The sequence below is a fragment of the Pangasianodon hypophthalmus genome, chromosome 15, assembly GCF_027358585.1.
Source record: "Pangasianodon hypophthalmus isolate fPanHyp1 chromosome 15, fPanHyp1.pri, whole genome shotgun sequence".
Lineage (NCBI taxonomy): Eukaryota > Metazoa > Chordata > Actinopteri > Siluriformes > Pangasiidae > Pangasianodon > Pangasianodon hypophthalmus.
In genome coordinates this window covers 7,620,049-7,644,902 of record NC_069724.1, presented here as the reverse complement: position 1 = coordinate 7,644,902, position 24,854 = coordinate 7,620,049, and the positions used below count along the sequence as shown (strand labels likewise).

The 24,854-nt window shown below is 39.2% G+C and overlaps 2 protein-coding genes across 5 annotated transcripts; one reads left to right on the top strand and one right to left on the bottom strand.

Annotated features, from left to right (window-relative positions):
• Positions 1–1,346: 1,346 nt before the first annotated feature.
• Positions 1,347–7,534, top strand: tmem45b (transmembrane protein 45B). 3 transcript variants are annotated; one of them, XM_026938872.3, is made up of 7 exons: positions 1,347–1,454; positions 1,857–1,991; positions 3,776–4,004; positions 4,102–4,305; positions 5,777–5,961; positions 6,104–6,246; positions 6,560–7,534. In XM_026938872.3, the coding sequence occupies exons 3-7, from the start codon at positions 3,815–3,817 to the stop codon at positions 6,675–6,677; spliced, it is 840 nt and encodes a 279-aa protein (XP_026794673.1). In that variant the 5' UTR covers positions 1,347–1,454; positions 1,857–1,991; positions 3,776–3,814; the 3' UTR covers positions 6,678–7,534. The 3 variants fall into 3 exon arrangements, with proteins under 3 accessions (XP_026794673.1, XP_026794671.1, XP_026794672.1); XM_026938870.3 differs by lacking the exon at positions 1,347–1,454 and adding an exon at positions 1,466–1,568; XM_026938871.3 differs by lacking the exon at positions 1,347–1,454 and adding an exon at positions 1,479–1,572.
• Positions 7,535–7,674: 140 nt separating this feature from the next.
• Positions 7,675–24,786, bottom strand: nfrkb (nuclear factor related to kappaB binding protein). 2 transcript variants are annotated; one of them, XM_026938859.3, is made up of 27 exons: positions 24,645–24,786; positions 23,884–24,020; positions 22,611–22,812; positions 21,437–21,564; positions 21,161–21,332; positions 20,609–20,713; positions 20,421–20,494; positions 20,072–20,156; positions 19,790–19,964; positions 19,580–19,691; positions 18,878–19,004; positions 18,701–18,778; positions 18,159–18,238; positions 17,958–18,004; positions 17,767–17,827; positions 17,455–17,629; positions 15,881–15,987; positions 15,662–15,785; positions 14,777–14,856; positions 13,753–13,964; positions 12,141–12,420; positions 10,783–10,992; positions 9,912–10,646; positions 9,224–9,330; positions 8,780–8,915; positions 8,492–8,666; positions 7,675–7,982 (listed from the first exon to the last, which is right to left on the bottom strand). In XM_026938859.3, the coding sequence occupies exons 2-26, from the start codon at positions 24,007–24,009 to the stop codon at positions 8,538–8,540; spliced, it is 3,867 nt and encodes a 1,288-aa protein (XP_026794660.2). In that variant the 5' UTR covers positions 24,010–24,020; positions 24,645–24,786; the 3' UTR covers positions 7,675–7,982; positions 8,492–8,537. The 2 variants fall into 2 exon arrangements, with proteins under 2 accessions (XP_026794660.2, XP_026794659.2); XM_026938858.3 differs by lacking the exon at positions 7,675–7,982 and having other exon boundaries at positions 8,154–8,666.
• Between the last annotated feature and the right edge of the window lie 68 nt (positions 24,787–24,854).

Here is a 24,854-nt window from a genome sequence, read left to right as displayed (position 1 = left end):
GTAGGGTTCTGTAAAGAACCTTTAAAGATGCCACTAGACATACAAACAAGAAAACACTTTCGGATTCTATATTTGACCTTTTTAAGAGTATATAAAAGTGCCAATACATATTTTACATCTGTTAATATAGCTTCGACTGGTATACAGAACAACAGATGAGTGATACAGCTGTCCTTTATACGAGGACAATCATCACAAATGTACACCATGAATTTTCACATACATAACATCAAAACTAATACTGTGTAAAATGGATTTAATAGCCACTTTAATAGGAACACCTGTATCCCTGCTCATTTATGCACTTATCCAATCAGCCAATTGTGTGGCAGGAGTGCAATGCATAAAATCATGCAGGTAGAGTTCAAGAGCTTCAGTTAAACAAAACTGGACAGTTGAAGATTGGAAAAAGATCAGTCGACATTTTTTTGATCTTCACCCATCCAATTTTGGTGAATCTGTGCCCACTAAATGCAAAAAAATATCCAAACTTGAGGTGGATGGGCTACAACGGAGTAGATCACATCATGTTCCACGCCTGTCAGCCAATAATTAAGGATTCCTACTCTTGGCTAACAGGAGTGAAACCTGATGAGGTCTTCTGCCTTTGTAGCCCATCCCCCTTGGGTTTGGACATTTTTTACATTCTGAGATGCTTTTCTTCTCACCACAGTTGTAAAGAGTGAGTTAGCACAGCCTTCCTGTCTGCTCGAACCAGGCTGGCCGTTCTCCTCTGATCTCTCTCATCATCAATATGTTTCCATCTGCAGAACTGCTGATCACTGGATGTTGCACCATTCTGTGTAAACTCTAGAGAATGTTGTGTGTGAAAATCCCAGGGGATCAGTAGTTTCTGAAATATTCAAACCAGCCCGACTGGTACCAACAACCATGAGTCACTGAGATCACTGAGATTTTTCCCCTTTATGATGGTTGATGTGATAAATAACTCAAGCTTTTGACCTGTATCTGCATGATTGTATGCTTTGCACTGCTGCTACATGATTGGCTGATTGGATTAAAGCATAAATGAGCAGGGACTCCAGGTCTTCCTATTTCTATTAAAGTGGCCATACTGCAAATTGCACATGATTCATTTATTTTTCACATTTAATGCATGAGATTTTATTTTTCACATATGATCGCATAATTTTATTATCAAATCTCACACCTGCAATTTCAGGGAGCTTACTGGTGAAATGCACCCTCATATGTTTGTCACGTGATCACATATTACTCTCCTTAGCGCATGTGAAAAACGTGATCGCATGTGATTTGTTTATTGAAGGGATATTTAAAAGAGAGAGAGAGAGAGAGAGAGAGAGAGGTTTTCCAACTGTCTTTGAAGAATCAAGAAGTAAAAGGCGTCGCAAATCTACTGAGGAGGAATTTATTCATCTATGCGGGAGGTGACCCAGGGTCAGAGAGGGCGGGCTCGATGAACAGGTACACAGGTAACTCGGTGTGTTTCCATCCCAGCACACACACACACACACACACACACACACGCACGCATAGGAGCCAGCTCCACTGGTTACTCCAGTGTGTCAACGTGGACCAGAGCACTTGTAGGTACAATTAACACACGCACTACTTTTTTCATTGTTGTTTGAGCGATTTAATGATTTGTAAATAAGAATTATAGTTAATATAACTGAAATATCTAATATAAACACGCGATTGTTTGATCACCAGGCTGCACTTAATCAAAGGGAAGGGTTTAGTTATTGATTAATCACGAGCCAGGGACTGTGAACGCGCGCGTCGTGAGCGCGCAATAGCAACAGTTAGGTTTAAGGAAACCTGTCGCGTCGGTTTGGGAACAGGAAAGAGCCTTGTTTTCTTTGTGTTTACAGAACAGACAGCCTTCTGAAAACAAGTTTCTGCGATCAGCATTAGCAAGTCATCACAGATCTTAAATTAAACTGAGGGAAAGGTTGTGTTGGTGATGCTGGAGATCTGCTGTTGAGGAAGTGCACAAGTGTACACAGGTAAGACTGTCATCATCATCATCATTATTATTATTATTATTATTATTATTATAAAAAGATAAAAAAGTATAGTGGGAAGTGTGTAGTTTCTGTCTAAAGCCAACCTTCATCATAAAACCAATGATGCAACTTTCAAAAAACACTGAAAAGTTTGGGCTGTAATAATAAAAACTTTTATACTTTAAACTTTTATACCACAATTTTTATACCAAATTATCCTTTCTATAGTAACATCTCATTCACAGGGAATTGAATAGCCAGTGCTCCACATAATCTAAATAATACATGAATTAAAAAACGTTATTTAACCAAAAAAACATATAATCTTTGACATAGTGAAGCGTTTGGTTCGGAGATGTTTATTTAATTATGGAAGGAGTCTCCAGTGTCAGTGCTTTGTAACAGTACGTAAGTGTTCTGCCTGAGAGTTTGACAGAAACGTTTGTGCTTTGTGGTTTCTCACAAGCGTTTTTGTCATATTGACTTCAAGAGACGAAAAGCAAGAGAAGCTTTTTTGAGAAGCTTTCTGTCATGTTTTATTCCTTATGTGTCATATGTTCATATGTAATCATATAAATGACTGATAGCTGAACATCACATGACATATGTAAACCAGTAGGATTGGGAAAATCTGAAAAATAAAGCCTAACCCAGGTATTCTCCTTAACTATTGTAAAATGGCCCAGATAAAGCTGGTGTGTCCTGGCTCTTTAAATGTGCATAGTCCATTGCTAAACCATCATAGGGTATTGTTGCCACAACAGCACATTACAGGTAGTAGATGAATTGACTGGTGTGGTATTGTTGATATGTACATGACTTTGCTTTTTGTTTAGCCACAGCGTGTAAACAGAACATAGTGACGTGCTAAATTTAACTACAGGGTTGATATATTAATAACATTGCAAATAACATTGCAAAGAAAATTGTCACATGATAAATATTTTGATGATGATGTTATATGAAAAAAAAGACAATTAACAGTATTTTTAGCTTAAAAAGTAGCCTTTCATTTTAGCTAAAGTAGGCCAATTTATGAATTTATATGTATTACTTTAAAAATCTATTAAAATTTTTTTAAAAGACTGAGAAGAATAGATAGGTCATTCATAGTACATAAAAAAAAAAAATAAAAAACACACTCACAACCCCACCCCCCCCCCCCCCCCCCCCCTTTACACATTCACACATTTTTCTCTTTTATATGTACACAAATTGGTCTTTTTTATGTAAGTGTTGAATTTTAACATGTTTATTGTATTTTAATGTAATTATACCTATAATACCTTCATTATTATTTTGAAATAGTAGCAAATTGTAAAAACGAAGAAACCCCTTCTATAAGCAAGTGTGTTTTTGGCTGATTTTGTACAGTATGTAATCTTTTGTATGTAATCAAATGATCTTTTACAGAATTGTCATTTTATAACTATCTTACCAAATAAATGCACATAGTTCAGAGTGTGGCAGTGGATAAATGGTGACCTGAGATTCTTATCACTTTGGAGAACTTTATCACTCTGCTGTATTAGTGAACAATTTTAATTCACCAAGATAAGAACTTTGACCTGTCTTGTGAAAGCTGATAAACAGCAATGTAAGTATGTATGTATGTATTTTAAGACAGTTAGGAGGGAAGTGAAGTGCAGATTGTGTTTTTCCATTGTGTGTCAATAATTAGGAAATGCCACAGACGTCTTTGATATTTGTGTGGTTTATATTTGTTCTTGATTTTGAATCATCTTTCATTCTCAAATGATTTTCTTTCTTCATGTTTCATGTAGTGTTGTGTTGAAGAAAGGACTAGAAGCAGATCATAAAAGATGGCCAACTTCAAAGGACATGCACTGCCTGGCACTTTCTTCTTGCTGTTTGGTTTCTGGTGGTCTGTGAAATATCCGCTGCGACACAGCTGGAAGAAGAGACAACATGGCACTAGGCAAAGTCTGCCTCTGTTCTTTAACAGGATAGACCTCATTGAGGGGAGCCTAAAGATCTTTTTCGCTTTTGTTGGTGAGTAATGAACTCACTCTCATGAACATTAGTGTTTGGGTTTTGATGTGTATTTTGAAGAAATGAGATCATGTTTTGGCGTTTACTTGTGTTCCAGGCATCATGGCCGAGCAGTTTGTACCTGACGGACCTCATGCTCACCTTTATAATGGGGAGTGGGTGAAACTAATGAACTGGCAACACAGCACCATGTACCTCTTCTTTGGCATCTCTGGCATTGCAGATGTTCTCAGCATGTCCTCACTTCCTGTCCCAGCTGGCCTTGACCGACTTGGCCTATCTGTCGCTCTCTTTGTAGAAGGTACAACTAGTCAAACAAACATCTCTCTCTCTCTCTCTCCTTCTCTCTGTCTGTCTAAGCTGTCAATTAAAAGTTTTTTAAAAATATTTCCATTTGACATATTTAATCTGATGTTCCATTGATTTGCTTGCCTTTCTTGATGTTGCACAATCTTGGGGCAACATGCTAACTGCTCCACAGAATTATTATTATTGCAGTGGCCTAGTGGTCAAAAATAAGAACTGCAGCAAACACTAACAGTGTGTTGGGGGCAGGAGTCATCCTAATAAAAATCTAAATCTAATAAAATTCCACAAACAAAGGCATTGTGTAAGTGCACACAGTGTGTCTATGGTGAGCAGAAACATTTCTATTGTAAGACATATTGCAAACACTGAGAGAGGGAAAGGGGGGTTATGGAGTGGATAATGTCTGTATATCAGAAATGCGTGTGCACCATGGTGACCTTGTTTCCCATTCAAAGACTGAGAAATAGAAGAAAAATGTGTCTCCAGCTTTCAGTGCATGAATCTTTGGGCTAGTTCCAGGTCTTTTGTGTGGTTTTTGAGATGTTTTGGGCTAGAAATTTTGCTGAAACCTCCAACCCTGGTCAATAATATTAGCTCTTTGAGACACACACCTGCTGTATCAAACACTCAAAACAAGCTGCTAGACCGTATGCTGGACGACTGTATGTTGTCATCTCTCTCAAATAAGTCAAGTGTGATAGGCTCTTAACTTAATGTTGTTTGAGGCTATGTTGTTATTAATGTCTTCCTGCTCCACCAAAATCTATGATCACAAGCTGCTGCTGCTTCAAAATTATTATGCTATATTATGCAAAATGAAGAGAAACTAATGTGAAAGGATAGTTTCTTCTGATTCATTTTCCTCCTCTGGTTCTCTGCTATCACTGAGGTTGACTTGTATGCACACTGCTAGTCTCCATTTGGTCTCTGAATGTTTTTCAATAATAGCACATCCTGAAATGTTTTATTTCTCTTATACCACAGCAATTTTCCAACAATTACATTTTTATTACACATCCGATTTGGATTCCATAAATTGTGGGTAAAGAACCATTTAGTATTTTGCAAACATTTTGAGGTGCAAATAATTATTTGGAACAGCAAAGAACCTTTGCAGGGTTCTTCAGGTAGAAGGTACCTGGAACTAAAATGCATCCAAATAACCCTTGATGAACCCTTCTCTCTCTCTCTCTCTCTCTCTCTCTCTGTGGCTATTTTGAAGAACCTAAGTCAATTTTCATGCATTTTTTTCCAGTACCTGCATAATGTTATTTTAAAATTTTGATGTCATCCCCTAAATATGGAAATTAGTACAATTGATAGGTATCTAAACTGGTAGTGAATATAATTAGTGTATATATAGATTATAGATGCCCATATGAACTGTTCTTACCTAGACTGGGAATATTGTCCATCAGTCATGAATGGAAGCTGTAATAGTTTCCCTGTCCTCTCTATTCCAGGGTTCCTTTTCTATTTCCATGTACACAATCGGCCTGCTCTAGACCAGCACATTCACTCGTTGCTGCTAGTGGCTGTATTCGGTGGGGCAGCCAGCACAATGCTTGAGGCCCTCCTGCAGGATAACGCTCTGCTTGAGGTGTTCAGGAGCAGCCTGGCTATTCTGCAAGGCACCTGGTTCTATCAGGTATGCTCAGTGTCAAAGCACAACTAATTCACTCTTCATTTTACCTTCTGGTCCAATGGAGTTGAATAGAGGAACTCTGATCACTGAGAATGTAGTTTATTACCTTTTAAGGCTCTGAGCTGACAGTTATTTCCTACGCCAGATTGGTTTTGTGTTGTATCCTCTAAATGGAGAAGAGTGGGATCTGGAAGACCATGGCAACATCATGTTTATTACTATGTGCTACTGTTGGCATTACGCAGTAGCATTGCTGATTGTGGGCGTGAATTACAGCACAGTGTGGTGGTGAGTGCAAATCATTCTCAAATCTGGCTCAAATCATTATGTGAAGTACAAAGATGTCAGGAAACAAAGAGCTTGACTGAATATCAATGCTCAACCTGGTGCTGGAGTTTCCCTGCCCTGCACACTTTTCTCTGCTCAAACACACCCTCGCCCACTCAGGATTGTCAGGTTAATTAGCTGAGTGGTTAGATAAGGTGTGTTAAAACCAGGAAAACACTACAGAATGTGAGGCAGAGGGCAGTTGGGAATCACAGCTGTAAATCATTAACCTGTATAACTGAAAGGAATAAATACTTTTTCCATCATCTTCCAGGATCACAAACAGGTACAGAGGGAGGCAGAGGACGGATTTAGAAATCTCCCTCAGGAAAACCACTCACTCGGACTCTAGTTCCCAGAAGGCTTTGCTCCAGGAATCAGATGAAGAATAGACTTCTGCTCACTAGCATGAGAAGATTTCAGTTGATATCAATGAGAATAGTAGAGATGTGAGCAGGAATTCTGACAAGTCCCACCTATTCCTGTAGGAATTTTGACCAATCCCGCTTGCTCTTGCATTTTTGTTTGTACCAGCCTGCAATATTTTCTGCCTAGTTGCGACCCTCACCAGGATAAAGCAGTTATTGTGGACAAATTAATAAATATTAATAATAAATACATATTTAAATTAGTACAATAATATTTAGGACTTTAGGATATTTAGGATTTTATTTTATTTATTGGCATCATAGAGCTTTTTATTCCTGAACTTTCCCCTGCACACATCAGGTCCAATTATTTATAGGTTGACATTTCTTTTTAAGTTATTGAGGTTCTGATTACTCATTCAAGTGACCAGCCAAATAGAGTACTAATTATAATAAGTCAGTAATTAAATAATGTTGATAATGGTGAGTTGTTTCTATCACTCTTTTAAAAAAAAAAAAAAAAAAAAAAAAAAAAAAAAAAAAAAAATTACACACCTCTGTAGCGACCACTGCTTTAGAGTACAGCACAAAATACATAGAAACAATGCATACCTAACACATAACTAATTAAAAATAGTTGAACTGCTTTATCCAGTTTCATTAGAATAGTATATATGTTCATAATGAACAAATCAAACATCAGGAAGTTTCCTATAAGCCAAATTAAAACCACAATAATGTGTTATCAAAAAACAGTTTTGAATCTGAAGTCAGAAAACTGTGTTGTCAGTGCCTAGAAGCCATCTTTTGTACTTACAGTCTTGCAAGAAAGCATTATTTCTTGAGTGTGAGAACCTGTGAATAAAGCAGTTTTTTTCTAAGTGGTGGTGAAGTGCTTTGTCTTATATTCAGCACCCAGAATAACTTGAATTTCAGGCTGATTTCTCATCAAGCTTCTAAAATAGATACAACACCTGCAGCAAATGAGACAGACCTGCTTCTCCCATGAGAATGTAATTGATAAGTCAATACCCAGGTGTACATGCACATAAGCATTCATGTGTGTTTACATTATTACAATAATCTATAGTCTTAGAACATGTAATGAATAAGGAGTGATTCATTAAAGGTATTGTCCTTCAGGTTAATGCAGTGTATATTCAGAAACATTGCTCATCTGTGTATTCTGTATAACATGAATGAACAGAATGAATGAACGTATGACATAAACAGAAGCTCAGGGTAAGCAGACCATCTATCGTCCAGATCAGGGCCATAACCAAGATCGAATTGTCAGTGAGGTCCAACCAAGGAAGTCTTGGCATCTTCCTGTTAAATATGGAACCAGCATAAGAAATATATATAGTATATGTATATAGTAGAAAATGTCAATTTCACCATGTGAAGGTTTTTGGCAGAGCTGAAGTTGATTCATGACATGGTTATAATTTTACTGGCAAACTGAATAAAGTGCCTTGTAGTTTTAGCACTGCAGAAATGTTAAACCAAATAAACATTATTTATTTAAGATGAAAAAATCCAAACTTCACAACAATAAAGTGTTTTTTTTTTTTTTAGTAGACAGGAAACATATTAAACACTATCTGTCTCTGTATACACAACTTATAAGAAGGAAGCCATTCAATTCACAAAACAGGAGGTCTCTTTACTAAGGATAGAGTCATGGTTCAAGGTGAACTTATATTTGTGGTGGTTTTCTACCTTTTCACCCAACATGGAACACAGAAACAGTGGACTCTATACTATACTGAACAGCAGCTCCTTGTCAGGTGGAAGCCAATATTTCAAACTTTCCCAGAGCTCCGGCAAACACTGACCTCCCACAGAATGGCCCTGGTACTCTGATTTAAGATGCTGGTGCCATCACTGTGGGTCAGGGGTTGTTTTGGCCGAGGGGGCAGTGGACACCACCACAGTGGACACTGTAGATTTAGGGGAGCTGGATGCTGAGTGCTGCTGCAGTTGCTGTGCTGGGACAGTCTGGATACGGACCTGTAGAGGAGAAGGGGGGGAATCACTTAAATGTTTTAACTCATTAGGAAGGTTCAGACAGGAGATGTCAGTGGAATGTTTGAGTAGTGTGGGTTAATTGCGAAGATACTGACCTGTGTGGCCTGGCCCTGTTGCTGCAGCTGCTGCAGCTGCTGAGCTGTAACGAAGCTGACAGGCTTATTCCCGGCGATGAGCTTGGTGCCTGCTGGCATGCTGGTCAGGATAATATTCCTGCCAAGATTACCAATACTGCATACAGAACACAGAGAGTGTTGCATCAGCCAGCCAGCCAGCTATGGGAACATTAAGCTGCATCATAGCTAAAAAACATATGACCAGCAGCTTTTTTTAAATTCATGTTAATGAATTAAAAAATTTCATCATTGACAAATATCTGTGGTACAAGAGGATTAAAACACTTATTGGAAAATAACTTCAGGGTGGTTACAATAACTCTGCTTTACACCACCCTGTCATTGATTATTTTCCCAGAACAGCACACCCCATCATGTTTTACTATTTATTTTACCCTAAGTGGGAATGGAAAAAAAGCTCACTTAGTACTGATGTTTCCTTTCAGTATTGGTGTATTGACTACACTTTTGCTCTTCAGAGGCTGACTAAGAACGGACAAAGGCACCGTGATCCTTGCAGGTAACTTCCCCTGAGGAGGAAAAGAGGCAGTTATACTAGCAAGTGATAATGGAATGTCTATAGCTTCCATTTTAACACTGTGCATCCTGCATGACTAAATCATCACACACCACTTCAAATCACTACACGTTTCCCAATCTCAAATCCAGTTGCTGAAGTGGTTTCTGAAAAAAAAGGTGCCATAGAGATGCCAGAGAGGTTAAAACAAAAGTCAACACAGACATCTTGAAGAGCTTCTTCCTCAGAAAATTTGGTGTCACTTTATGTGAGGCTCAGACTCAGGTTGGAAATGTAGCCCAGTTTGAATACACTATATATATATATATATATGTATACTCACATTTTCATTTTTAAAGATGGACTGTAAGATAGAGTATGTGATAATTTCGACATGCAGTCTGCACAGGGGTATATATATGCAAAGCTACTGAGCAGATGGTTGGGAATTCAAATCCCGGCATTGCCAAGTTGCCACTGTTGGGCCCTTTAGCAAAGCTCTTAACCCACAACTGCTCAGTTGTATCCTCTCGCAATTGTAAGTCGCTTTGGAAGCGTCAGCCAAATGACGTAAATGTAAATGTAAATGCTTACTGGTTGTGTGGCCACCACTGTAGCAGTGACAGGCACTTGTCTCACTGTGGCTGCAGCAGTGCCCAGAGAGAGCGGCGAACCCACAGCAGGAGTGCCTAGCGTCACCCCTTTAGCCCCTGCCACTCCACTGGTTGCTATGGTAACCGTGGCTGCCCCTGAAGAAGCAGTGCCAGGCTTGGCGCTTGTAGTGGTGGTGACCGTCTGACCCTGTTTCTGTGGTATTACACCCAGGCTGGGCACAATGCGAATGGTGGTCCCACCAGCTTTTGAGTCCGAGGAGGTGACGGTGGAGAAGGTACGGGCTTTGGGATCTGCCATGGTGACGGCCAGGGCGGGCATGAGGCGGATAGCAGTGTCACATGTGGCCTTCACCAGGGTAGCGGTGCCTGGTGCTGGCAGGGAAGAGGAAGCTTTGGCAGTCAGGGCCTCAGCGGTGGCTGGGGCAACAGGGTTAGATGAAACAGTGGGAGGGGCTTGCTGTGGGGTCACGTGCAGGGTGGCAGAAATGCCCTTAGCAGTGGTGCTGCTGGCACTGGCCAGCATGTCAGGGGTGAGTTTGAGAGTAGCCATCATGTCCGGTGTGATGCGCAGCACCGTCTGTCCCTTGGCGTCGGTGGTGATTGAAGAGGGCGGCAGGCGCAGCACATCTTTACCCTGAATTCGGAGGTTGGTGGCAGTCAGTGGGATGCCTGCTGGGTTCTGGGCTTTCACACCCAGCTGACCAGTAATTGCAACCTGGAGTTTTTGTAGGAACAAAGAAGATTTCTGAGTTGTTTTTATACATATAGGTGCGCACATTATTATAAGATACACACATCTACATAAAAGATATTGAAAAACAGCTCATGCTAGTTTGTGTGCAAGTTTGTACCTGTTTGATGATGTTCTGACTGGTGACCCCTTGCAGCACTGCAGGAGATGGGGTGTTTTGAGCAGGGCTTCCTGGCGAACTGCTCTGAGCTTTACTGACAGCAAGAGCAGAAGCCAGGCCTGGCACAGAGATGCCAGTTTGAGCTCTTGATGCCTGCACCTGGATAGGACTTCCTGTGGACTGGCTCCTCAAAGGCAGAGTCACCACAGCCTACACACATGACAAAATACCATATCATCATACAAGAGTAATGATCATAGGGATCTTTTGAGTTAGAAGAAGGTATTCTAACACATTGGCATGTTCTCAGAGTGGGTTCTACAAAATGTAACAGATTAAAATCTATCCTGACTATTTTAAACATATGTTTAAATTATATTCCTTGGCTAATGCACTTTATTACCTATACTGCCCCAGTGCACGACTATTGCACATGAAGTTTGCATTAAGTGTCATTTTTATGTAATCATACCATTGCAAATTTTAGTTGAATACCAATGTATAGTGGTGTAAAGATACATCGTAACACAATGCATCGTGATGCAAAAATGTGGTGATGTGCATCCTGGAAATGTGCAATTCACTTTGTGGAAATCAGCATTCTATTAATTATGCATGTAATGCAGCTGCACTGTCTAAACATCAGGGGTCCCAATCTGCACAACCCATAGAGTTAAAATATACAGACAGCACAGTGGTCACGTGATTGTGATTCTATTGTGAAAAGCCTCGCAGATCATCTGTGCTTGTGTCCAATAGCCCGATAACTCGGGCTAACAATGTCCAACACATAATACTCCTTGTACAGTTACCCGACCACTTTATAACAGTTAAAAAGAGCTCTTCAGTAGCTTTTAAACACCACCAAAGTTGCCGGACATCAGGCATTTTAGCCGACTTTGGAGCTCTATATATGATACGGAGCTCATTATGTTCCAGTCGATCATTTTCAAAGTCTCCAGGTCAGACACTTTGTTTATTCATTCAACATTTCTGGGATCATTTATGTGTTTATTTATTTTTAAGATATGGTGAACCTGTATTCATAGTATTTGATTTATTTATGCATATAAAAATGCACATTGTTTTGCATTGTTTATGATTCAGAATTGAAAAAGTAGTCTTTTCACTCATAATATTTCTTCATTCAATTTTGTTCAAAATATATTGAGAATCAAATCAAATCAAAAACATGAAGCCAGTATCGTAAATCGAAATGAATTGGGAACGGAGTGTATCGCTACACCCTACCCCTGTAGTAAATAGCGTACGTTTTGAGTGAGGAAGTGACTTTAGATACAGTGTTAAGCATTTACAACATTCCTAAAATGACAAAACCAATGCAGTGCTGATCTCACCTGGGCAATGCCCTTACTGTGGGCCACAGTGACAGGCAGTCTGATATGGTGAGGGGTCTGGTGGTGGATCAGCGTGGCTGCCTGGCCTGCAGAAACAGCAGGAAGGCCGGTCTGCGCAGTAACTACACGCACCTGCGGCAGAGACCCTGTCGAAGCCGAATGAGCTACCACTCGAGCTGCAGGCTGCACCGAGGCCTGCTGGGAGGCCTGAGGAGCGACCTGAGCGGCAGACGGCAAAGTGCCCAGCTGTGGCACGGAGGGAGGAGACACCAGCAGAACGCTGCAGAGAGCATGTGCAAATGATCAACACACTTATTATCTCTGCACAATAATGTAATTGTAGCAGATGGGGGTGTGGTTTAATGTGGATCTGCACTGGGAGGGAGGTGTGTGAGGATGAGCTAGAGGGATAATGACCAACGTGGCACACTCTTAACTCTCTGCTCAGGTAGATAGAAGGATCACAGAAATAAACATGGGACAACAACGCTCAGGTGTGCCATGTTAGTCATTACCCCTTTATTTAACCCTTTAGTCATTACCACCTTCCTCCCAGTGTAGACCTATACTGAACCACGCCCCCACCAGTAATACAACAGTAATATAATTAAAGGAATACTCCAGCAACTACAGCACATGAGCTTACCTATTTTTTAAGAACCAGTATTAAGACGTTATCTCGTCTTAAGACCCTTATTGTTAGCGTGTAATTGTATTTTAAGTAGAAGCTTTGAATTTGTATTTTTGAATATTTTTGACAATTTTCAACAATTGCCCTTCACTGCATCCATCTATTTATACACACACCATCCACTAATAGGAACACCGGTACACCTGCTCATTTATACAGTTATCCTATCTTTCAGTCATGTGGCAGCAGCACAATGCATAACATCATTCAGTTAATGTTCACATCAAAAAGAATGGCGAAAAAAATGTGATCTCTTTTACTTTAACCATGACGTGGTTGTTAATGCCAGATGGGACGGTTTGAGTATTTCAGAAACTGCACAGGATGGTGCGAAAAACAAAAAAACATCCTGTGAGCACCTTGTTGATGAGAGAGATCAGAGGAGAATGACCAGACCATTTTGAGCTGACAGGAAGTCTATATTGACTCAAATAAGCACGCTTTATAACCATGATGAGCAGAAAAAAATGTGGGTGAAAATCCCACGAGATCAGAAGTTTCTGAAATACTCAAACCAGCCCCTCTGGCACCAACAACCATGCCACAGTTAAAGTCACAGATCACATTGTTTCCCCAATTCTGATGAATGAACATTAATTGAAGCTCTTGACCTGCATCTGCATGATTTTATGCACTGTGCTGCTGCCACATGACTGAATGTTTGGATAACTGCATAAATAGGCAGGTGTACAGGTGTTCCTATTGAAGTCAATGGTGAATGTAAGTGAGTTTTGAGTAAATGTTCTTATCTTAGTACAGGGAAACCTGTCAAGTCTTGACTGTAGTAATAACCTGTGCACAACAGATGTGGTAGACAGAAATTAGATTTAAAGAAAGAGAAAGAAAATGTTAGAGTTCCCCTTTCAAACTAAATACATTTAGATAATCAGATTTAGTAAGATATTTGTAAGCATTAGCAACCTAGGACTGGTTTTGACTGGATCTGGCACCCCTGCTTTGGTTGGTGTAGACACTGTAGGGGGTAGTGGAGATTTTGGTGTGCCTGGGGTGCTTGGTGTTGGTGTGCTGGGGGGTTGAGGTAAGCTGACAGCAGGTATAGAAACCCCTTCAGGCGCTGAGCTCTGGCCCTCTGTAGCACTGCTCTTCACAGCTGCTTCCTTGTTTCCAGACTTCTGTCGCATACAAATATGAGAATATGCAAATCTTCAGCCCACTGATGTTTATGTGAATACTTTAAGATCATAATCTAAAAAGATATTATGACTGCAACATGTAGTTGCATAGCAAAGTGCTTGTACACTATGATACTCAGTTTACACCAACATAAAGCAACATACTCATATAAACATACTTTAAATGATTCATTATTCGACTGTGTCATGTAACATTCTTAGGTGAATGGATTTGTAATTACAGTTGGCAGATCGCTATGGAAAACACAAGCTTAGTAATGAGGGCAGGAGAGCAAAAAAGACTTAGCAATGTAAGGTCATATTTTGGCTTTTTTTTTTTTTTTGACAGTTATGATAAAACATTTATGTAGTTACACACTTGCGATGAGAAACAGATGAATGTAACTTGTAAATGGGAAAATTCGATCTGTGCGTGGTTGTTGGTGGGGGATTCTTGTGGCTACTGAACTAGACTTTATATGATTAATTATTAAACAATAAACAGTTAATATCTCTCTCGAAACAAAAAAGAAATCACTGGAAATGTAAGTTCACCTACACATAACTGATAATCAAATGCTGGAAACAGATTAATGTTGGTCTCTGGCATTATTTCTTTTGATTTAAAAAAAGCAAACAAAAACACTGTTTCTCTATTCCCACTGGTGCATCTACAGAATTGCAAGCATAATGAATTAGACAAAAGGATTTTTGAATTTGGACAAAAGGATCAAAGTATCGGCACTGAGTTCCTCAGTACAGGAACAAACCCCTGCATGAAAATATATATACTGGTGCGCAGTAGGACTTACGGGCTTGGGGGTTGGTTTGGGTTTCTGCTGCAGAGCTTTGCGTGCCTTAGCAGCGGCCGCTTGAGCCTGGTGGATCCTCTCTGCAAAGAAACAGCACGTCATCAGCAATAACAAGCTAATGAACCATGACAGTCAGACAAACTAGAAAGGAAATAAAGCAAGAACACTGCAGAGAAACAAAACGCTAATCGAAGGTCAAACATCAGCTACTGTCCCAACTCACATGTAGGCTTGACATTTTGATATGCCGAAAGGATGATATGAATACTTCTAAGACATTTATATGATACACAGTATGGATCATGATATTTAGGTTTACTAATAAAGTACCAGTAATACATTATAGCCACATGGGCATGAAGTTGGAAATCTTGGGCCTCACCCTTTTCAGGCTACCCCTCCTGTCACATATAAAAATACAATGAAAAATATCAGTGTTGTGGTCGCTATATGATTTTAATATACCAAATCATGTAAGGATTATTTTTCACATTCAATCAGTAATTGATTTGTTATTCTGAGTACCAGTGAAGATGGTCAGTGGCATAAATGATACCAGCGATGGAAATTATCACAGTATAAATATCATATTTTCATATTGCCTAACCTTAGTAACTGGTAATAACACTACACTATGCCACTATCATCATTTTAATCTTGTTGTTTGTGGCTACTTGCTTTTCCATTTAGTTGTTATACAACATCTATCTGCTCTGTAAATCTGACTGTCCCTCTGCAGGATGATTAATGCACACAGTCCTCTGCTCACAGTCTTCTATTCATTTACATTTGAGGCTCGGAGGGACATCCTGTTGTCACATTTCATCTGCACTCTCACATTGCCCTCGGTGCAAAAACATTGTTACATATGTTTTTAGGGATTACCAAACTCCTCCTGACTCCGGTCTCGGTGCAGGTAGATCCACAGCTTGCGCCCAATGTCGTATTTCACGCATGGGTCCTTCTCATAGTGCAGGCGGTCGAGTGCACCGCTAACAACTGTATTCACCTGTATGAAGCATAAAGTTGGATAATTTAGATCTATAATCAAAACAAGAAAAGAAGTATTGAGAGCAAGGGAGCAGTTTGGAGTAGGGTTGGGACCTGTGCACTGGTGACATCAGGAGCCAAGAACTGGGAGTCTTTTAGCAGCTCGCAGATCTCAGCCCGGGTGCCTTCACCATTAGGCAGTCTGGCAGCTGCGTCCCGCACTGACAACACAGAAGAGGCAGGGTCAACATAAATGAAAAACTAGAGGCATTTTTAATCTAGTTAATTGAACTTCCATGCAAGCGTAACATGGAGATGGATAGTACATTAGAGCTTTTGCTTTACTCTAGGGCTAGCTACTGAAGTTATGAATTTAGTTATGATCTGAGGTCTCATTTATCAATCATGCATATGCATAGTTTTGTGCATACACCATGCGTATGCACATTTCTATGCATTGAAAGGAATTTATCAAGTTTTGCCCATTCGTGAGGATGTGTATATATTTCCGCACACTCCTGACCATGCGTATGCAAGAACCCCTAGGGGTAGAAAAGTGTAATAGCATGTGAACTGACTATCCTGTGCTTCTATATCATGTACTGTCTATCAGCATAATAGAGAGAGTAATTACTGATTTCTGGGTGCTCACAAGATGCAGACAGATGACATAGATGGACTGTAAAGTAAACTCTTCTAAAAGGAACATTTAAAGATTGATTGAGATTATGCCTTGCTTGAAGATTTGGCTCATGCAGCTTGGGGAAGGAATGTGTTTTTAGCACCACTGGAAACTCAATGCTGTGAGTGAGGAATGGATCTTCAGTCAAGTTCGTTTGTCCAGAGCAGTTTTGGTTGATCTTTTCTTTAAGGCTTTTAGCTACAGTACATTTGAAAGAAAACTGGAGAGGAGATGTACTGGCATTTCCCAACCAACTATGAGTTGAATAATGACACATCTTACCTTCATTCGTGCCACTCACATAAGCACGTTACATGGAATACATTACATTTCCAAAACCAAGAGTGGAAAAGGCAGCAAAAATTATGAATTTTCATGCCATCACAGGGTTTCTAAATGTAATTGGGAAAATAGAATGCACACACATGCTCATAGATATATTTTTAAATCGTATTTATTTATTTATTAGACATACTACTATAAAACTGCCAAATAAACCATTTTTATTTTGCTCTTCTTCATGCAACAGTATCTTTGTCAGTGAAGTTCATATTCTTAGACCTTTTGGCATGTTCAGTGTCACCTGAAACAAGCAGCACTGCGAGCAGGCTACTGTGCTTTTTAAAGGGAAGCTGTTTACCATACAGTACATGGAGATCTGAGGGCGTTTCTTTATGCAAATGAGTGTGGCCGTGCATGAGCATCAATTTAGAATGTGTGGGATTTATGAATGGCCATTGTGTTCAGCTGTGTGTACATACATGTGATAAATATAAATTTTCTTGTGTGTATGGATGGGTCTTTATTACAAATTATAAATTATTATTAAAAATTTAGTATTTGTTTTACACTCACTCTGATAAATGAGGCCCCAGATATCCAGAGAACTAAAGAAATTTCTAGATGAAGGGGCAATATAGACTACATTCAGTAATTATGGTATGACATTTACTGATGTGACTAAAATTTTCAAAGCAATGAGTGTACAGTTTTTAAGCCATATTACCCAGAGAGAGGATGGTGACGTAGGCTGGACGGTCAGAGCGCAGCAGTGAGTGCTCACGGGCTTTGTTGAGGGAAGTTTCCTTATCAAAAACACCCTTGACTGGCCCCACCACAGACTCAAAGCCATGCATGCGGAAGGTGAAGGCCTTGTGAGGCTGATCATAGCGTTGCTGCTCCTTTGTCAGAGACATGAGTCAAGAGTCACATTCCAAACACTTTCAATTCATTGTTTTATTTGCATAGCTACATTCTTCAAGATTTTGAAGCACCACACCTTGAATAAGCAGAGGATAAATCACTCCTCAGTACATACCTGCTCTTGAAAGATGTGCCGCTCCTCTCCTGTGCTGGGCCTCACCACATAATCAGTCCATCTGGCATAAGATCAGAGTAGCCATTTAAAAAAAAGCAATACAAAAAGGTAATGAAATGTATTTTGTTTCAACACAATAAATCTACATGATAAAATAATAAAAAAGAGGCTGTTGCTGAAAGCTCACTCACACTCTGGGAGCTGGAGGAGTCAGTTCTGCTGCTTCTTCTCCTTCTTGCTGTTAAAAAATAAAATCACACACAGCAGATACAGTATACTGAGATTCCAGGGCCATTCCAATGTGTGTACCTGGACTGGTACCAAATGGAAAATGCAAATGTACAGTATTTGAGTGCCAAAAGTTCTGGTACTGGTGGTACACATAAAGATACCTTGACTACAACATGGTCCTTTGACTCTAGCCAAAGTATGCAAAGAGCATTGAGATCCTTTTCACTGTCCTGAGTGGGTCCTGAAAAGATGAGCAGAAAACCACAAAATAAAAAAAATCAGGAAGTGGATCTATGCCACGAAAAAATTTCACCCAATATGTCAGCCAAAAGTTTCAGTTGTTCTGATGTTTCATGACATAACAGAATATGTCTGCATTAAAAAAAATCAGTATATGAATAAAGTTGAAACTATATTATTAGCTAAATAACTTCCAACATATAATTTCACTTATAATTTCTTTGGAAACTTAGGAAACCAGACTCTGATGGTTGTGCGGAGTGATGCCAGGGAAAGAAAGTGAGTTCATTTTTAAGATTGCTGCATTGTAGCTACAATCAATATCTGAGATTATTGAATGACTCTTGCACAATGTAGTTTTAATATTTTAGTAAAACTATACCTAGAAACTTTTTGCCACTGTTACAATATTTTTAGTAGTTATTTATAATGAAAAACAAAAAAAAAAGAAAAATCATCTTACCAATCCATTTCCACTGCTGGGTGAGCTCTCTGAATTCCACATACGGAGTGAAGCCACTAGGTAGAGCCATAGAGCCAGCTGCAAGAGATCCAGCAAGAAGGGAAAAAATGCTAATTACCACCACCAGCAAGCTCATGAATTAATAGCTTAAAAACACAATCCTCTGTGTGACCTTACTTTTACTCTCCCCAGCTAAGAACTGTAGAGCGGGTGCTATTAGCTCTGACCAACAAGGGGCCATGGAGAACCAGGGGTTGAGTGCACTAGCAGCAGAGGCCTGCCACTGCTGGACCTTCTCCTCAATCTGCAAGACAAGACATCAAAGCGGGTTTTACACAACAACATAACACGTCTGTCAGGCATATGCTGTAATTAATGAGTCAATAATGAGCCTGATGGCATATATGGTACGTTTTTCCATCACTGTTTTTAATGTTTCAAGTCATGGATAAACAGACAGGTCAGGAAACTGGGGGGATGTTTCCTAATATTCAAATTAGCACACTTGATTGACAACTTCTGTTCGAGACTTCCAGACAGCCATGCCACTCAAGCATAAGTAAGCGCAAAAAAATTTATTTTATTTTTTAAAGATATCCACGATATCTCAGAAAAGCATATTGTGACATAATTTACCATGATTTTGATATTTAATTTCAGATTTGAGTGCGTAATGTCAGATTTGAGTGCGTAATTTTACTAAAAGCTTAAAATTATGACTAACCACTTTAGACTGAAATTATTTATACTTTGAACTGCATGCCCAGAAGACCAACCAGAAAGCAATGCCTGACTTTTCCACCCTGTATTGTTACCAGTGTAGTAACTGTGCTAATAAAAAGCAACAGCGGTTGCTCAAAGCATTTTTAGTGAGTATACCAGTGAAGAGGACACCAGATTGTCCTGTCTAAGGATGTCTTCCAGCAGATGAAAGAAGCTAGTGGTTATTTCCTCCACCATGTCAGGGCTGTTCTGGGACTCCTCCATAGCCCTGTAGTGAACACAAAACACATTAATCAGTCTGTAAACTTAGGCTGCAAACTCTGGTAATTGTGTGTATGTGTGTGTGTGTGTGGAGGACATGCTCACTCTTCCTTAACGCTCTGCAGGAGAGCAGGTGTGCTGTCGCTAATGGTGGCAGACAATGAGGCCGCTGGTGTCTGACCCTCACAGCAGTCGTCGGATTCGGTTTTAATGGGTCGCATCTTCTTCCTCCTTTTCTCTTCCCTCATCTTCTTCTTAGACAAGGCTAAGTCAATTAAGGCTACGTGCACGAGAAATAACACACATACAACCATTACAGAAATTGCCTCAATCCATGAGACTAAGAAAATTTTACATTTTACAAACAACTCTGCTCATAAATCTCACCCATACTGGATCCTTTTTTGCCTATATTTACTCGCGACATGATGTCACCAAGGTGCAAGTCCGATGTCATCAAGTCAGGATGATCCTAAATATTTTATTAAGTGGAGAAAATAATTACTGTAATGGAAGCTGCTTTGTGAATGTAGTAGGTGCTGATACTGCTTGACATTTAAAAGGAAATGTACCTAAATCAACTGAGATTTTTGCTAAATTAGGTGGTTTTCTCCATACTGGCTTTGTTAGATAAGATTGCCCACCTCTGCTACACAAGCTAACTAACAGAACATTTCAGATGATGTGTTCTAGCCATGGTGCAGATGTAGTGATTAAAAGGTTTAAATAAACTAACTGGTTGTCGTTTCCTCTTCTCTCTGTGTCTTCTCAGCATGGCCCTCAATTCCTTCTCTCCCAGCTCTGGCTTATCTGTATGGAGCAAAAAACAAACAAAAACAAACAAATAGATAAATAAATCACTTCCCTCAATCTGCCAATATTAGCTGATATGAGATGGGAGTGGATATAGGATATGACACTGACCTATAGTTTTCATGTCCTGGGTGGAGAGACTGGGCAGAACCCTGAGAGAGACTGTCGGTGTTGGAGAAGATGGGGATGGAGGCGTTGACAGCCAAGAAGCCGTGTCTAAAAGAATGACAAACAAATTTCTAGTGTTCTAATTCTTCTAATAAGTGTTCTAATCCTACCAAGGGTGTTCTATTTCTTCTAAGATGTATGATTCTTCTAAAAATTCTTCTAATGAGTGTTCTGATTCTTCTAATTAGTGTTGTGATTCTTGTAATGTGTGTACTAATTCTTGGAAAAAGTGTTCTAATTCTTCTAACAAATTCTACTACTAAGTAGCGTACAAGTTCTTCTAGCAATTCTTTTAATGGGTGTTCTGATCCTACTAATGAGGGTTCTGCTTCTACAAATGACTGTTCTGATCCTTCTAACTTGTTCTGATTCTTGTAACAAGTATTCTAATGCTTCTAACGAGTGTTCTGCTTCTTCTAATGTGCTCTGCTTCTTCAGACCCCTACCTGTAGCCTCTTAGCAAACACATGGTAGAGACTACTTTTGAAGACTCACCGTCTTCATCAGAGGACACGTTGCTGTCCCCACACTCGGTCTTCACCTCCCGCAGTATACGGTTCACTCTGCGCCTCACACGCTGCTCTCGCTCCTCTCCGTGGGAAGGAGGAGGGTAACGCCGTTTCACTGCCAGCTCGGGCCCACTGCGAACAGCCATATCCAACAACTCCTACCCAGAAATAAATCAATGACATCACACATAGAAGAAGGAATATTAATTTAAAATCAATTTCATTTAAATATCTTTTTCTATTGTCAGCTTGTTTAACATACCTTTCTGGAGATGAGGATTTGCTTGAGCAGTTTGTGGTAGTACTGCTGGAGAGAGTAGATTTGACGCTTTTTCTGGGACTTTGTGCAGAGTTGCCTGTACTTGACCACTTCTGGGTTAAAATAGCCATCTAAAGAGCAGATTTTTAAGCGATGTTATAATTTACTTTACATATGACTGGCTGTGTACAAAAATTTCTGTCAATTCAAATGAACAGGATGAGATTGCTTTACTCATATTTGTAAATTAGTGTGTGAATGTGAAAAATCATTTAATGGCACTAGTGAAAGTGATAAAAATCCCAGAACTACTAAATACCACAATTAGGATAAAAACTACACCTTCTACAGCTACCCTTGTGCACAAGTAATGTTTTGCACTACAGTTGGATGTTTTTGGCCTCTTTCCATCCAACTAAGAATGTGTGAAAAAGATTAGCAGTGATTAGTGGTAGCAGTGAATTTTTTTTTAATTATTTATTAAAGAACACACTTTTTTGAACATACTTTTTATCCATTTGCAGTTACATTTAATGTTGTGGGACATCCATGAAACAAGTTAGCTCCTGTTCCTGCTTATGTTAAACAATTACTCCAGAAAGCATAAACTCCTCTGTCTTGAAGACTCTCCTGTGGAAGAAAACCCACCGACTGCTACAAAGCACTGACGCTGGAGACTCCTTCCATAAATGTTCAATAAACATCACCTTACATAAAACTACAACATTTTAACAATTACAGGTTATTCTTCGTTAAATAACAACACTTTTTTAATCTGTTTATGTGGCGTGTGCCCGCTATACAAGTCCCTGTGTATGCTGTTACTATAGAAACGATAACGTGTTAGAACAAGGGCATTAATATAATCCTGTCAGTTGACAGAACTACTGTCAGAGCTGCTGTTATAAAAAATGAATCAACACGTTCAGATTTAAGAACCAGTGCTTTGGTATAATTTATATTAATATAAATTTAATTAACTAACTGTGCACACTAAACTGCAGTTTTTACTATTACTACATTTTATTGCCGAGGTATATGTGTATGATTTTTTCCCCCCATACATTTAATTAATGGCTGTTTATTTCTTGCCAGTTTTATTTTCTATCAAGCAACCTCAGCTATTGCCACTGGTCTGTGAAAGAGGAAGTCTTATCATATGAAAAGCATCCAGTACCTCTAAATAGCTTCTGGGCAAGGTGCACGGGGTTTCCAAAGCAGAAGTTCTGGCCGTTGAAGAGGTCACTAATGACTCTGTCCTGCTCTGAAACGTTATTCTCTGGAAAGTGTGGTAGGAGCTGACGGAGATGTTGTCTCTGTGCATCAGTCAGAACCTCAGACCAGGTGCTTTCACTCATCACAGAGAAGAAAATGTCTGGCTGCTCAGATACACAATATAACACAAACACACATGCTTTAATGACAAGAATAAATATTTTTTAAAATATATAAACATTACAATTCTACTGAGTATTGGTGGTGATTATTGGCCTGAAATGCTGAATCAGTAGTGGATTGGACTTCATATCCACAGCATACTTTCTAAACCAATGCACTGACATATTTATAGGAATCCTCCACCCTGAAACACATTAAATGTGTTTATATTGAAATATTTATGATGTGTTTAGTGATTCTACTTGTAATATGTTGGTTTATGATTTACTTTTATTATTCCCGTGAGAAGTTGTCTACCTGGCTGACATCACAGGGTGCCATTGCTAGTACAGTTACAATGGTATCTAATAGGTTTAAAAAATTTCAAGAACTTCAAACATGTGAGATAATGATCATTTTTCATTGTTACCTCATTAAAAGAAAAGAGCAAGAGCTTCTTGTCTCACTCACCATTTTCCAGCAATGCTCAATATCATATGAGAAATGCAACATAGAAGTAGCAGGGACAGCAACCACCGGACTCAAAGTTCCAGAGTGTAGTGCAGCTATACGATACAGTTGCAGAGTTACAGCAGAAACTCAGCCTGGTTAGTTGATGGCAGTATTAGCATGAAAGTTGAAGCTTTGGAAGCTGCTCTGTTTGAGTAGAGTGTACAGATGAGGAGGTGAGAGAGATGGACTGACTAAAGGACTAAAGCACTGCTGCATCAGTTCTTTCAGGTAGAGATGATGCGAAAGGTGAAATCCCACTGGCTCCACTATTTAGCAGGGAGTCAAACTGCATTGTGGGCAATGTAGGAAAGCATCTATAAAATATGTAAGTCTTTGACGGCATTGAAGATCACATTTAAGTTAATTATAAAGATTAATACGCAAGACTCTCAGGGTGGATTTTTCCTTTAATGCCACGAATGTATAATATTGGCAGGCAGGACACTGATCATACGAGTGAACACAGGACTTAATTTGTACTAAAGCACACCACTGTTGTGTCTCTCTATTGTGTTTGGTATATCCATGCATCTCAAACTCTGGGATATGATGTTACTCACATCTTCTAGAAAATCTTCTGGTATCCGAACTCTGCAGTTTCCCAACATGCACTCCTCCATCACACAGCCATCGTAGCCCATCCCTGAGTCTAAAGGGTCTGTTAACATATGATCTAAAGAATCCATCTTTCAGAAACCTTAAAAGGAAATACACAATGTGAGATTCTTCACTACTGGGAAAGTTACTCTAAACAATATACATATATACACACACACACACATATATATATATATATATATATATATATATATATATATATATATATATGACAATATATATTGACATATATATATATATATATATATATATATATATATATATATATATATATACATATGAAATGACAAGTTGCAGGGTGACACATTGACACATATTAATTCTAGTTATGTAGCTTATATTGGACAAACCTACTGCTAGTTAGATTCAGGAGCAAACAGTAAATGGGCAACATTAAACGTGATTCACATTATTCTTGCAAATATTTCTGTTGGCCAGCTAGCAGGCAAGCAAACCTCCAATGCAATCACATTTACAACAGTTAAACTTTACACTAAATATAAACTTTACACTTATACACAGAAACACACAGTTTATGAGTTTAACTATAAATATTCACTGAGCATACAGCAATTAGACAGCTCATTTAGCTTACTGCTGACTTCTTCTTTTAACTAGCTTAGCTTTTCAAAAACAACTTTAGTCAAAGTCGCATCATTTATTTCTTTACTCCACTTTATATTCGATGTTCACACCAACTTACCAGACGTAAAGAAAAGGAGAAAAAAGATGACAGCTAGCTAGGTTAGTTAGCTAGCTAGCTAGCTAGCCAAACCTCGAATTAGCATCATGAAAGACGGGTAGGAACAATAACACCGCTGCACCGTACTGCGTTTCCGGCTCTACTTCTAAATGGTGCCGACTTTGTTTTTATTCCCCTTCTCAAAAATATTGCTACCTCAGAAAAAATGTC